A 14,786-nucleotide genomic window follows, 5' to 3' on the forward strand; every position below is an offset into this window, starting at 1 on the left:
ACCCCTCTGGATGCCTAAAGCCTGCCCTTGAGTTGCCCTAAGGTTGCTCACTTGAAGCCCAATTTGGGCGGGGAGGTAGGTAGGTAGCACACCTTGCCCCCTTATATATGCTTGTTAAGCAATTTGTCCTCTGGCAGGAGGAAACATCATCTATGTCTGAGGAGTCATAATAATTTTTCATAAATTTCACAAATTGAGAAAAATCACGAAACTTGGTCGGGAAAACACTTCCCCTAAGACCTCTTTCCAATAAAAATTTCAACTCGAAACTCCTTCGCTTGGATGCCGAAACAACGCGCCAAAATTCTGCACTACAAGCTGCTGCTGCTGGCTGCGCTGTTTGGCTGCTAGCATGGGCTGCGGCCTTTGCTGGCTATTTGTGGCCTACATGACTTGGGCTACTTGGGGCTAATGTTAGGCCACGTTGGGACACTTCCAACGGCCACTCTTGAGCACTCAAATGGCCACACCACCGCGAGCGAAACGTCACGGTGTTAGCCTTGCAAGGCAACCCGTGACACTATGCCATCCTTCTATACTTCCATCGCAATTAGGGTTGGAATGGCTCAAAAAGAGCATAAAACTTCAATTTTTTGGACTTACTAACGTGTTGTGTGCCTGGGCTCGTGCACCCGGGCTCACCAGAACATTCTACACTTTTTTCTTGCTTTGTTTGGTCCCATCTTGCGATCCTTTAATCTACTCATTTAAACTCACTTCCATTGCAAGGACTCAAATAACCTACCTAACATGCAAATTCATTAGAATAATCAAATAGTCATAACTACATGTAAAATTATGCTGTGAAAAGTGCAATTGTTTAGGACATGCAAAAAAAAAATCGTAAGATTACATACGGCATGCAAAGTATGTCACAAATATATTAAAAATAACCTTTTATAACATGCAAAATTAGACTGTGAAAAGTATAATGATTTATGAAATACAAAAAAATATTGTACAAAATTATATACATGTAAAGTATGCCATAAATTTATTAAAAATAACCCTTTACGACATGCAAAATTAGGCTTTGAAAAAATAATAATTTATGACATGCAAAAAAATGTCATAAAAAATTATATACGACATACAAAGTATATCATTAATATTTAATGTTTAATTTATTATTTTTTACAACTTTACCTGTGTACTGTAAATAACAATCAACTTTTCACGACATGTCATATAACGACATTTGTGTACATGCCGTGATCAGAGTTTTTACAACATGAATTGCAAATCGTGAAAATTCAATTTTGTTGTAGTGCGACTTAACAAATGTAGTTGGGAGCCTAAATGTGTACATTTAGTGACCTACCACTATTCCTTAAGCAAGCCGGCGAATTAGCCATCAAGCCATGCTTTTTGCTCGTGTTTTTTCTGTGTTTTGTAATCAAGCAATACACTTGCTCATCTATAATTAACTATGCATTTTTTTTAACTGAACTATTGCAATTGGATCCTCTTGGTTTGTCAATTTGTACGCATTGGTTTGATTCACTTCTAACAAGAGAAGAACAAAGGGGTAGATGACTACAGCCAGCTACACTACTTACTCTACAAAGATGACAGAATATGTCGGGCAAAGAAAGGCATCTCGCGATTCTTCATGACACCAGAATTGATGACAGAATAACCACTTCCAAGTTGAAATAGCCCCGACACCATGGCATTGAATTTTGTTCCAGACATTGTGTTCTCAAACAGTAGGTATGGTATCAAGAATGGGAAAGATTTCGGAGAAGGTAGGACATTCAAAAAAGACATGAAAACTGGGACATAACAAACCACCCAAAGAGGTAATTCTGCCTCAGGTATGAACATTGCTAATGGAAGTATGACGCAAAATAGTGTGAATGAGTAAAAAGGAAGTATCAGTTTTCGCAGAAGAAAGAAGAGAAATATCATGTTGGCCTTCTTCCACATTGATATCTGCACATAGAGACAGCGATAAATCAGATTTGAACAAATATTAGAACTACTACAGATTCTTAAAATTCAACATCTAACTCGGGAGTAAAAAAAAAAAAAAAAAAAAAAAAAAAAAGACCTTGGAAGTCAAGATAGGAAGGCATAATCTGAAGAGCTGCATTGGACCTGAATGCCAGCGATGCTGTTGTTTCTTGTACGCTTCATAAGATTCGGGTAATTCACAAAGCACCCTCACATCATTAAGGAAAATGAATTTCCACCCGTTCAGATGGGCTCGAACTGCGATGTCCATGTCCTCTACAGTTGTTCTTTCAAACCAACCTCCTGACTCCTCTAAGGCCTTAATCCTCCACACTCCAGCAGTTCCATTGAATCCAAAGAAATTAATAAACATGCCATTAAATTGCCGCTCTACCTCAAAATGGAAGCACAGATTAACATTTTGAAGCCTTGTGAGTAAATTCTCATCCTTGTTGACAAACGACCAGTGTGCTTGGACCACGCCCACCTCGGGATTTCCCTGAGACAATTTCACAAACACCTCATAGGTAAGATTAACAAGATTATAAAGATTCAAAAGAAACATTAGTCAAGTGGATATATTTGTTACCTTGAAGTGAGGTATTGTCAGTTTAAGGAAATCAGGATTGGGCTGAAAGTCTGCATCGAAGATTGCGACAAACTCGTAGTCCTTGACATAGTCACAGCCCATGGCTGATTGAAGATTGCCTGCTTTGTACCCTGTTCTTATGAATCTATGTCTGTAGATTATGTTCACCCCTTTTTGTTTCCATGAAAATACTTCATTTCTTATTAGATTCTGTAAACTTTCAACATCTGAATCATCTAGGACTTGAACTAGAAATAGGTTCTTTGGCCAATCCAACTGGCAGACAGCAGAGATTGATTGCTCATATACCAAAATTCTAAGCAAATCTTTCACATCAGATCCACACAAAAAAATGTAAATGGATCAATAAACACCAATATGCATCCAACTGCTAAAAAAAATGGCGACCCAGTGCACAAAACTCTTGATCTAGAAGAGAGAAAAAACACCAATATGCACCTACGTGCTAAAAAAAATGACTCAATGCAGACTGAATTTGGAAATCACAAGATTTGAACTCGTGCCACCAGGGCAAGCCTTATCATTGGGCCAAACAGCCCTTTCAATATGCAACTAATTGCTCTTGATTAAAAATGCAAATTGAGCTGTCAGATGTAATTAAAGCGGTTAACATGTACAAATTGAGAACAGAAACGTATGAAAAGAAAAGGAGAGAGTAGTTTTTTTTGTTGTTTGATCACCTCTCTTTCATTGCATATTGGAATCTGAACAAGAACCATTGGGAAACTTGAACAATCCTCAATGTCATATGGTTCTCCTTCAATCACTGGTTTCAATTTCTTGAACTTCATCCAAAAAAACCCAAAACAGAGAACTAGCCAATCGAGCAATTGAATCATGAAAAGTACAATGCAGAATTTAGAAAGAAACACAACAGAAGGAGCAATATAATTAACTCTGAAAGATAGCCAAGCCATGCAAGACCACTGCACAAGACCCTGAACCTCCCATGGATTGATCAGATTCAAATTCCATTTCTTGAAATGAGCAACAATTTCTACAACCAAAGCAAAGACCGAAACAGCAAGAAAAACTCTTGAGAAATTCTTCAGATGTCCTGATGTTGGCTAGACCAGGGTCTGTCCTGATTCTCTGTGATATATTATGGCAACTGTTTCAGATCACTCCTGGGATCATAATTCAAAATTAAAACAAACCCAAACAAGATTCTATCCCAAAGTTGGGGGATGCATGCACACTTCCATTCACAGATACCTGTTAGCTGGTACAAGCTTTGGTAACTTGGCAAGATCATAAGACTTGAAGTCTTTCCCATAACATAAGGCTAGATCAAGGGGTGTTTTTCCATCCTGAAACATAATGACGTGATAATGTCAGATCCACTTTCCTGAAAGCTGGAAGAAGAAATGTAATATTCCGCAATATTCTATCAAACAAATTAGTTTACAATTCAAAGACATTTACATCAATCATTCAGTTTTTTTTTTTTTTTATAATGAAAAAAATGGAAATACTGTCCCAATACCAGAAGTCATCGCGATAATGATGATTTGATGATAAAATGTAAGAGTTAAAGTGGGAGTTCTAGTGAAGTGTACAATTTGTTAGAATGACAACTTGTACTTGATAATGATTTGGTTTTTCATAAAAACACATAATAAGAGAGACTAAATGAAGGTCAGCCAATGAGCTTAAAATCTAAAAGTTCATGAGTTCCTCAAGGCACAAAAGAAGATAAAATTTACCTAGATGATCCTAGCATGAGAATTTCTGACTTATACAATCTGCAAAAGAAGTGAAATACCTTGTTTCTTCGGGTCTTGTCTGCTCCATTGACTAGTAAAACTTTTGCTATGTCTCTATCTCTAGTTTGGATGGCAATATGTAATGGAGTCCATCCTTCCTGCGAAAAAGAACTTTAAGCAAAACTAAAATTGAATATATGGAACAAGGGGAAAAAAATACAGCCTATCTCTCTGCACTCACATTATCAGAAGCGTTCACATCAACATTGTACTTAATTAATAGCTTCACAGTTTGCATGCCCCCAACTTGAACAGCATAATGGAGTGGGGAAGCACTATCCTGTTAAAAGAGCACAACAGATCAAACATAGCCTAACCAAAACTAAACAAAAATGGAGCTCCAAAGAATGAAACATGCCTCACCCGATCTCCAATGTTAGGATTTGCACCTTTTCTTAAAAGATGACTAACGACAGCTCCTTTTTACCAATAATTGCGGTGTGAAGAGCAGTAATACCATCCTGCTTGATCAAAGTAACCAATCACTTGCTCCATGTAAATATATATATTTCCCCAATTCTAGTATTGAAAGCATGGAATTGAGAAATTGACAAGTCTTACCTTATCAGCAAGGTCAATGTGAAGCCCATTTCCAAGTAACATGTCCATGTAATGTATCTGTCCCGCAAGCCCAAGAGAATGGAAAGGGTTCCATTTCGCCTGAGATAAAAGAGTCACAAGAGTTTACAGGATTAATTAGCCTATTAATCAGCAACAAAATGTGCATTTCAATTCCTTTTTCACAGGAAAAATGCCAAGGTAGCAAATAAATAAGAAGAATGTACTCTCTAGTAAATAATACTAACCAAGAAGCAGGTAATTACTAGGAGAGGCTACTGCCAGACCCATGGAGGAGATGGGAAAAAAAATAATTATTTAATAATAGGTTGTTCATTACTTTGACCACTTACTGTTGATATTTTACCCAGGTTAGGAGTTGCATTCTGTTGCAAAATATCTCTTTCTTCTGGTCCCAAAAGCTGTTCAACCTCTGCAAGAATTAGACAATACAACAGTTGATTGATCTTTGCCCAATAGCAAAGAAATTTCAAGTTCCTGTATATGTACTAGAAGCACAAAGACTAGAATTGTCGTTGATTTCTTTTGTAGGATGAGGAAACATGCTTTGGTGCACCACACACTCAAAAAAAAAAAACACAAAACAAAAGCAAGCCACAAAATGCATTGAATGTGATTATTACAAAATCCAGTGATTAGGAAAGTCCACGTAAAATTAAGGTCATAAATGGTGACAAGTGGGAACACGTACATTTCAAAACAGGACAAAGTTATTGGTTGTTTTTTTACCTGTAATTTTTTCCAGGGATCAACAGTGGGTGTTTAAATTGTCTATGGCCAATCACTATATGCACCACAAAACACCTCTTTTGAATATGTTGAGCGTAAAGCATTTGATGCTGGATTTTTTATGAAGGCAACCCCATTGCTTCTCAAATAAAATCCTCCACACTAACATATAATATAACGATACTGCTTTTTTTTTTTTTTTTTTTTTAAAGTAAACTTTTTACAGGAAGATTACTAATATGCTCTCATTTTTATTGGGTACAAAGATTAAAAAAAAAATTTGGTATACATGAAACAGTCTCTCCAAGATTATATAGCCAACACTCAGACACACTTCTAAGTTCTAACAACAGATAATCATCAATAACAGAAGCTCGAAATTTTTCAGAGAAACTTTTCTTTCTTTCTTTCTTTTCTAATAAACAACATAAATAAATCTTCCAAAAAGATTGTATAATGCTCCAGATTTGCACCTTTTTGAAGCCAATGAATTTCAACCAAAACATTAAAAAAAAAAAAATTAAAAGAAAGAAAGAGAAGGCGATGAAAAACCTTTCAGAAGATCCTCGGCAGATTTGTCTGTTGTTGTTGAGGGCTTATCGACACTACAAGAAGCAGTAGCTGAAGAAACACTCTCTTCATCTTCTTCAAAATCCAAGTTATTTCCTTCATTGTCATTGTGCGGGGAAATCGCACATCGGCCTGTGAGGGACTACTTTCCCACCTTATAAGCAGACTCGCTCCTCTTACCTTGCATAGGCCTTTTCCCCCAGTGGGGGAGGAACAAAACCGTGCGGTCGGAATGCCAAAGCGGACAATATGTGCAAGGCACGGGGAGTGGTTGCTTTATTTTGGCGTCGTCTGTGGGAACTCCCTCCGGAGTGACCGGAGCCAGCGCGGCTGGGGGCTAATGTGCGGGGAAATCCCACATCGGTCTGTGAGGGACTACTTTCCCACCTTATAAGCATGTTGGCTCCTCTTACCTTGCATAGGCCTTTTCCCCCAGTAGGGGAGGAACAAAACCATGCGGTCAAAATGCCAAAGCGGACAATATGTGCAAGACACGGGGACCAGTGGCTTTATTTTGGCGCCGTCTGTGGGAACCCCCTCCGGGGTGACCGGAGCCAATGCAGCTGGGGGCTAATGTGCGGGGAAATCTCACATCAGTCTGTGAGGGACTACTTTCCCACCTTATAAGCAGGCTGGCTCCTCTTACCTTGCATGCAAGGCCTTTTCCCCCAGTGGGAGAGGAACAAAACCGTGCGGTCGGAATGCCAAAGCGAACAATATGTGCAAGGCACGGGGACCGATGGCTTTATATTGGCGCCGTCTGTGGGAAGAGTACAACAGGCAAAACCTTGTCTTCCAAGCTCATCTGATTGCTTTCAATGGCGAACAACGACGAAATACCATTGTCTGCCATTGACGGTGTTACCCCAGAATCAGCCAGATGGAGAGACGGACTCCCCGCCATTCAGAACATGGCAGACCTGGAGACTTCCCCAGGAGGACATTCAAGAGATGCGCGAGATAAGCGCGGTAGAAGTTTTGGTCATTCACGGAGCCCAAACGGACACCGGCGGCGAAGAGAATCGCGCGCTAGACATTTTGAGCACAAGTTAAGGGACCAAGACACTGTCATCCAGAGAATGGCGGCAAAGATGGAAGCTCTCAAACGCTAGGTCAAAGGGAAGGGTGTTGCTGGAGTGAGAGACCACAGTGAGGGCACCCAACCCCGCCGTTCAGGCAGCCAGAGCCAGCGGCGCACTCCCTCCCTTTCTATCACCAGAAGCTATAGGGGTGGAGACCTAGACACGCCTAGAGAAGTCTAGCGCGCAAGATAGTACCTACCATCCCTCACGTCCGGCGACCACTTCGGGATATTCTTACTCCATCTGTTCAAAGGACTTGAAGGATGTCCTGAAGGAGCGAGCTCGCCGACAGGAGGCCGAAAGGGTGCCGGCGCTCCAGCGGTTATCTTATGGGGGTCACGCCAGTGAGGAGGTCATAATGCCGCCACCTCGCCCGGCCGTGCCTGTCCCTCTAGACACAGATTTGGCGAGGCCGAACGCCACCCCCTTCTCCCTTGAGATAGAAACCACACCGCTCCCCGCGGGCTTTCACCAGCCCAAGTTTACGCTCTACGACGGAAAGACCGATCCATACATGCATGTATGCCACTTCCGACAGGTCATGGCCGGACATAGGCGCAATGACACTCTTATGTGCCTTATCTTCCCGTCGAGTTTGGGCGAGCTGGGCTTGAAATGGTTTAAGAGGCTGCCGGAGGGAAGCATCGAAAGGTGGCAGCAGTTGGCGGAAGCCTTGTGACTCGTTTCAAGACCAACACTAAAACGCCAAAGGAGGTGGACCACCTTCTCAGTGTCAAAATGGAGTCGAGCAACACACTCAAGGCATACAACTCCAGATACTGGGAAACCTTCAATGAGATTTTAAATTGCCCGATCAACCTGGCAATCACCCAATATAAGCGCGGTCTTCCGGTCGGACATAGGCTGCGGGACTCGCTTACCATGAACAAGTCGACATCCATAGGCCAACTAATGCAGCGCATCAATGAGCACATCCAAGTCGAAGACGATGCAGCCACAGCTATCGTGACAACAAGTCCGGTAGTAGAGAATAAGAGAGTAGTGCGAAAGGTTCACGTAGTCGGACAAAATGATGGCCATACAAACCGCCATGGAAAAGATATAGAGAGTTCGGTTTTTGGAAGACGTCTATAAGAAGGCCGAGGAAAAGGGGCATAAAACTCACGGAATGTAAATGGACGATCCATTTCCAGAACATCGAACTCTGCCAATCTAAAGTTTTGTTCTTACTTCTGTTTTTGTAACCCTTTTTGCCAATGGCGTAATGAAACAAGTAGACCATTTTCTTAAAAGTTGTTGTATTTTTGCCTCGCCAAGCGGATTTAGTATGGTCCAAGGGGCAACTAACGATCATTTGGATGGAAAGATCTAAATTCCTTTCCGGGTGAATTTTACTCGACAAGAGGTCTGTTGATGATTTTATCAACTTTGGAATTGCTTGCCGGACGGGTTTAACTCGGCAAGAGGTCTGTTGATGATTTTATCAACTTTGAAATTCCTTGCCGGATGGATTTTACTCGGCAAGAGGTTTGTTGATGGTTTTAATCAACTTTAGAATTCCTTGCCGAGCTAATCTTGCTCGCCAAGAAAAAAGTCGCCGAGCTGACCTTGCTCGCCTACCTTTGAGTTCCTTGCCGAGCTGATCTTGCTCGCCAAGAGATAAGTCGCCGAGCAGACCTTGCTCACGACCTTGGAGTTCCTTGCCGAGTTGATCTTGCTCGCCAAGAAGAAAGTTGTCGAGCGGACCTTGCTCGCCGACCTTTGAATTCCTTGCCGAGCTGATCTTGCTCGTCAAGAAGCAAGTCGCCGAGCGGACCTTACTCACAACCTTTGAGTTCCTTGCCCAGCTGATCTTGCTCGCCAAGAGATAAGTCGCCGAGCGAACCTTGCTCGCGACCTTGGAGTTCCTTGCCAAGCTGATCTTGCTCGCCAAGAAGAAAGTCGCCGAGAGAACCTTGCTCGCCGACCTTTGAGTTCCTTGCCGAGCTGATCGTGCTTGCCAAGAGGTAAGTTGCCGAGCGGACCTTGCTCGCCGACCTTGGAGTTTCTTGCCGAGCTAATCTTGCTTGCCAAGAGGTAAGTCGCCGAGCGGACCTTGCTCGCCGACCTTGGAGTTCCTTGCCGAGCTAATCTTGCTGGCCAAGAAGCAAAGAAGCAAGTCGCGGAGCGGACCTTGCCCGCCGACCTTTGAGTTCCTTGCCGAGCTGATCTTGCTTGCCAAGAGGTGAGTCGCCGAGCAGACCTTTCTCGCCGACCTTGGAGTTCCTTGCCGAGCTGATCTTGCTCGCCAAGAAGCAAGTCGCCGAGCTGACCTTGCTCTCCGACCTTGGAGTTCCTTGCCGAGTTGATCTTGCTCACCAAGAAGTAAGTCACCGAGCGGACCGTGCTCACCGACCTTGGAGTTCCTTGTCGAGCTGATCTTGCTCGCCAAGAGGTAAGTCGCCGAGCGAACCTTGCTCGCCGACCTTGGAGTTCCTTACCGAGCTGATCTTGCTCGCCAAGAAGAAAGTCGCCAAGCTGACCTTGCTCGCCTACCTTTGAGTTCCTTGCCGAGCTGATCTTGCTCGCCAAGAAGTAAGTTGCCGAGCGGACCTTGCTTGCCGACCTTGGAGTTCCTTGCCGAGCTGATCTTGCTCGCCAAGAGGTAAGTCGCCGAGCGGACCTTGCTCGCCGACCTTGGAATTCCTTGCCGAGCTGATCTTGCTCGCTAAGAAACAAGTCGCCTAGCGGACCTTGCTCATTGACCATGGAGTTCCTTGTCGAGCTGATCTTGCTCGCCAAGAAGCAAGTCGCCGAGCGGACCTTGCTCGTCGACCATGGAGTTCCTTGCCGAGCTGATCTTGCTCGCCAAGAAGCAAGTCGCGGAGCGGACCTTGCTCGTCGACCATGAAATTCCTTGCCGAGCTGATCTTGCTTGCCAAGAAACAAGTCGCAGAGTGGACCTTGCCTGCCGACCCTGGAGTTCCTTGCCGAGCTGACCTTGCTCGCCGACCGAGCAAAGTGAACCCCCGAGCGAAAAGTCTAGCCCGGCCTTGTAATGTAATTCCGGTTACGCAAATGCAGACAGAATTAAGGGGCAACTGTGAGGGAAATTTCATAATCTGGCTTTGGGCCGTGGTAGCTCGGAGGGGTTTCCGGCAACACACCGCCGGGTAGCTCACCGCCGTTGTGCTTTCAGGTTGATCGGATAGACACGGAGCTTGGACGAAAAGAGTACGGGCTCTGCAGAATATTTGCTCCCCATACAGTCATCATCGTATTCACTGCCACTACCGTCATCGGGATCTTCCCAAAGTGCTTGATTCCTCGGCGAATAAGAGACCCGGTTCAACTCAAAGACATAAATTCCACTCACTTTTTGGCGATCATCAACAACAGGAAAAGTAAAGCTTGTTCTTTTAGGATCAGCAGTGATTACTTTGGACATAGCATTGGTGAAACTAGAAATTGGAAACAGTTTCTTTAATGGAAAAGTTGCAGAAGCAATTGGCACCATCATTGTTTTTCATTATCCTCCTCCTCCTCGTCCAGAAACAAAAGCTCTCTCTTGCTAGGGTTTTGCAAACAGAATTGGAGGGTAGTTTGATCTTTCAGTTTTCGTAATAGTTTCCCTGTTTGAGTTTGGATAAATCTATTTGCCAAGGCATATTTGGCTTTTGCCAAACTATTAACTACTTTGCCTTGTAAATTGTTAAATTGATCCTGCCAATAGCAGCACATTTGTAATTACTATAAAACATGTAAATATATTGCACACAAATTTTGGAAGCCAACAAAACCTTTCTACCTTAAACAAACATGTAAATATGTCTCTAATCTTATTAGATCAGAGTAAAAATGTCCTGATTTAAAATGGCAAAATATTTATTTATTTTCTAGAACATTACATTATGGGACAAGATCCTCTCTTGTGAACGGATTGGTGAATATTGTCGAGTAATCTTTTTAATTATTTGAATTGTTGGATAAATTACACTTTGCACCACTATACTTTACATAAAATCTTACTTTGGCACCTACACATCAAATTGTGACACTTAACCCCTGCACTTTTGGTCAAGCGTCACTTTGGCTCTTCTATTAGCCTCACTGTTAACAGAGGTTAGTCACATGAAAAACATGTGAGCGTAAATTACACTTTGCACCCCTGCACTTTACACAAAATCCCATTTTAGTTCATACACATCAAAATTGTAACACTTAACCCCCTAAAGGGTAACTTCTGTTAGCCTCACTATTAACAGAAGGGCCAATGTGACACTTGACCAAAAGTGCAAGGGATTAAGTGTCACAATTTGATGGGTAGGAACTAAAGTAAGATTTTGTGTAAAGTAGAGGAGTGCAAAGTGTAATTTACCCTGAATTGTTCATATTTTATTACGTATTTAGGCCTAGTTTGGAAAGTAGAAAAAAAGAGTCATTTTTTTATTTTTCTTGACTTCTTTTGAAAAAAAAATATTAAAAAAAATAAAAAGATGATGTGACCCAAATAAACTAATAAGCAAATAAATTGACTTTTTTTTTCTCATTGTCAAGATAGGCCTTATAGATTATATAAGGAAAAAAATTGATTCAACGTTCATAGTGATATAATTTTAATATACTTATTTTAAAAAATCTATTTTTTTTTAAATAAATATAATAAAATTATGATGATCAAATTGATTTGAGATTTATGCCAATAAATCAGGCGATTTGACTGACCAATAAATCATTTAAGTATATTTATCTGCAAATCACTTATATTCGACAAGTGGAGCCAAAGTCCACCGTGGTTACTTTGCTGAAAAATTCCACCATGTTTGATTTTGTTTCACCCACTTTTTCCATGAGAGCTGTTGTTAACAACCAACTCATAAGAGACATTTGACTTTTTAGTATTATGAGATATCAATTCACCACAATTGAAATGAAAAAGCTAACAAAATCATATCCAAAGGGAACTTACGCTATGTTTGGATCGAGTGATTTGGAGAGAAAAGAAAAGAAATGAAGAGATATGTATTTTTCTTACTTGTTTAGATAACTTAAGTGGAGAGAAATTGGAAGAAATGGAGAGAAACTCATTTCTCTTATAAGCCTCATTTTCAATCTTTCCAAAAGTGGAGAGATTGGGAGAGAAAAGAAACCACTATTTTCATAATACCAATTTTGTTCCTATAAAATAAAAGAAATAAAATAATTAAAAAAATAAAAAAGTTATTTTGGTAATATAACATAAAATAATTTCTTTTTTTTTCTCTTAATGAAATCTAACCAAAGAAGAATGAGAGAAATCACAATCATTTAATTTCTTTTATTTCTTCCTTATCCAAACAAAAAGAAGAGAAATCACAATCATTTCATTTCTTTTCTTTTCTTTTCTCTTCTCTTATAACTTAAGTAATCATTTCTTTTCTTTTCTGTTCTAGGTTCCCAAACATAATGTTAAAAAGAAATTGTAAAGAATGTAACTGCGGTTCGAGCGTTATGCCGGTTTAACCATGATTTTTTTCAATTCTAACAAAATAGGTCAGTTTTTAGAATAGCCCAAGTTTAGAAAGTCATCCAAATCGGAACCCGGACAAGTCAACAGATTTAGTTTGTTTTTGATGAGTGCTGATCTGATCTCCCCTTAGTGTACACCTCTATCTGTTAGTTTTGTCATGGGAAAGGTTCAATTGATTCAAATATACCTTGAGTTGTATAGAGTTGAGAAAATAAGATAGAATACAATTTCTATAATATTAGTAAATAGATTGTTTAGTGTTCCCAAATTTCAATGAAATTCAACTTACGGAAACTAACTCTGTGGCTCATTACTTAAGAGCATCTCCAACGGTGAACTTTTTTTTTCATCAAATCTGAGGAAAAAAAGGACGATTTTCTCAATTTGATACCACTGACTCCAACGGTGAACAACGGTGAGCATCAAAAGAGGGAGGGACGACCGGTTGGTCGACCGACGGGTCAACCGGTAAGGCCATTATTATTTTTTTCACCCACTAACAGTGCATGGCCAAATTGAAGAACAAAATTAATCAAGAATTGCAGACAACCCAGATGAAATTAAGGACAACCCAGATGAACCCAGATGAAATCTAACCTTAAGACACTTAACGGCAATGAAGATTAGAAGCTCAATTCCTCAAGAAGAATTGCACGAAAAATGTGAAGTGGGAAGGCAAAGAGACCAACATCTATGTAACTTTAAATGGAGTTGTATATCTTTATCTGACTCACTAGATGATTTATTAGGGAAGCTCATAATCTACTCTGATCTGTGCCTCTGATTTGCTATTTGGGTTCCATTGTTTTTCCTCGAATTCCGATCTATCTCTCTTTCATTTTCTGGGTATTGATTTGCTGAGTTGGGTGTCTTGAAATCCCAATAGTTTTGCTCTTATGAGGGTCGATTAGGTCTTGCACACTGATATTCTGTTTTTCAGCAGAGTACTTGCTACTACCATTTTTACTCATTCGAGCCATCAATTTCTTCTGGGTTTATTTCAGATCTTCGAAATAGGCTATTCCAATGGTGGATCTGAGTGATAAAGTCAGTGATCACTAGCTTCTCTCTCATTTTTTCACTTCAATTGATCTTCGAGATAGAGTTTTGATTTGATTGTGCGATGCAGGGATCAGAGTCTGAAGACATGATCAGCAAAACCCCTTCGAGCTCTGCTGGGTCTGAAAACAGAGCAGAAGAAATCAAAGAAAATACACCTTCAAGCCCTGCAAAAAAATCTGTATCTGTCTGGGTCTCTCTCTCTCTCAATTTGAAGGGCCGACCGGTTGGTCAACCGGCCGGTTGACCGGTAAGACTAATTTTTTTTTTAATCTGTTTGAATCTTTTGGCCTGTTTGAACCTACTTATTTGAAAAGGAACCGGTCAACCGGTTGGTCTCCTCCAACGGTCACACACAGTAATTTGATGAAACCTGTATTCTGTTCTCAGTTTGATGATTTTTTTTGTTGAATTCTCATTTTGATACCAATTTAGTAAAACCGTTGAGAGCTTCAAAAAGTGTATTTTTCACCAAATTTCAAATCTGATATCAAGTTTGTTGAACCGTTGGAGATGGTCTAAGCCAGTGTACTGCCTTTGTATTTAATTATGGCACAATTCCTTATATATATATATATATATATATATATTTAAAAGGAGACTTATGTGTAGGTTTTACTAAGTGAATTTATTGTCCAATAGGTTCTATGATAATTAACAACATTGTTTTTTTTTTGATCGGCATAATTAATAGCATTTTTCATCGTACGCTATTAAAAAATGTCACTAATTGTTAATTTTCAGCGATAGTTTAAAAAAAAATTGTCACAAAAAAGCATCACTAATTTTCAACTTTCAGCGACAGTTTAAAAAATTCTTCACAACAAAACACCACTAATTATAAATTTTAAAGACAATTTATAAAAACTACGATAAAAAAAAAAAAGTCACTAATTGTCAATTTTTAACGACATGTAAAAAATTATCATAAAAGATTATTTTTAATAACGATTGTACTAAGGCATATTTTCAATAAAGCTTTATGG

At 40.3% G+C, this 14,786-nt stretch overlaps 1 protein-coding gene, 1 long non-coding RNA gene and 1 pseudogene across 3 annotated transcripts; 1 reads left to right on the forward strand and 2 right to left on the reverse strand.

Moving 5' to 3' along the window:
• Positions 1 to 1,085: 1,085 nt before the first annotated feature.
• LOC114263566 (xyloglucan glycosyltransferase 4-like) lies at positions 1,086 to 3,630 on the reverse strand (the record flags this gene model as incomplete). Its single annotated transcript, XM_082889073.1, has 4 exons — positions 1,086 to 1,935; positions 2,054 to 2,455; positions 2,546 to 2,855; positions 3,248 to 3,630. Coding segments are annotated over 4 exons (1,470 nt in total), but the record flags the coding sequence as incomplete, so codon positions are not given.
• LOC114263575 (ankyrin repeat domain-containing protein EMB506, chloroplastic-like) lies at positions 3,424 to 13,194 on the reverse strand (annotated as a pseudogene). Its single transcript, XR_014339787.1, has 9 exons — positions 10,501 to 13,194; positions 6,193 to 6,313; positions 5,244 to 5,323; positions 4,894 to 4,992; positions 4,696 to 4,793; positions 4,514 to 4,612; positions 4,332 to 4,430; positions 3,782 to 3,876; positions 3,424 to 3,693 (listed from the first exon to the last, which is right to left on the reverse strand). The product of XR_014339787.1 is annotated as an ankyrin repeat domain-containing protein EMB506, chloroplastic-like (transcript).
• Positions 13,195 to 13,654: 460 nt separating this feature from the next.
• LOC145798622 (uncharacterized) lies at positions 13,655 to 14,304 on the forward strand. Its single transcript, XR_014339788.1, has 2 exons — positions 13,655 to 13,788; positions 13,871 to 14,304. It is a non-coding gene; the product is annotated as an uncharacterized LOC145798622 (long non-coding RNA).
• Positions 14,305 to 14,786: the final 482 nt, after the last annotated feature.

Source organism: Camellia sinensis, chromosome 9, assembly GCF_055761805.1.
Source record: "Camellia sinensis isolate YWXY chromosome 9, ASM5576180v1, whole genome shotgun sequence".
Classification (NCBI taxonomy): domain Eukaryota; kingdom Viridiplantae; phylum Streptophyta; class Magnoliopsida; order Ericales; family Theaceae; genus Camellia; species Camellia sinensis.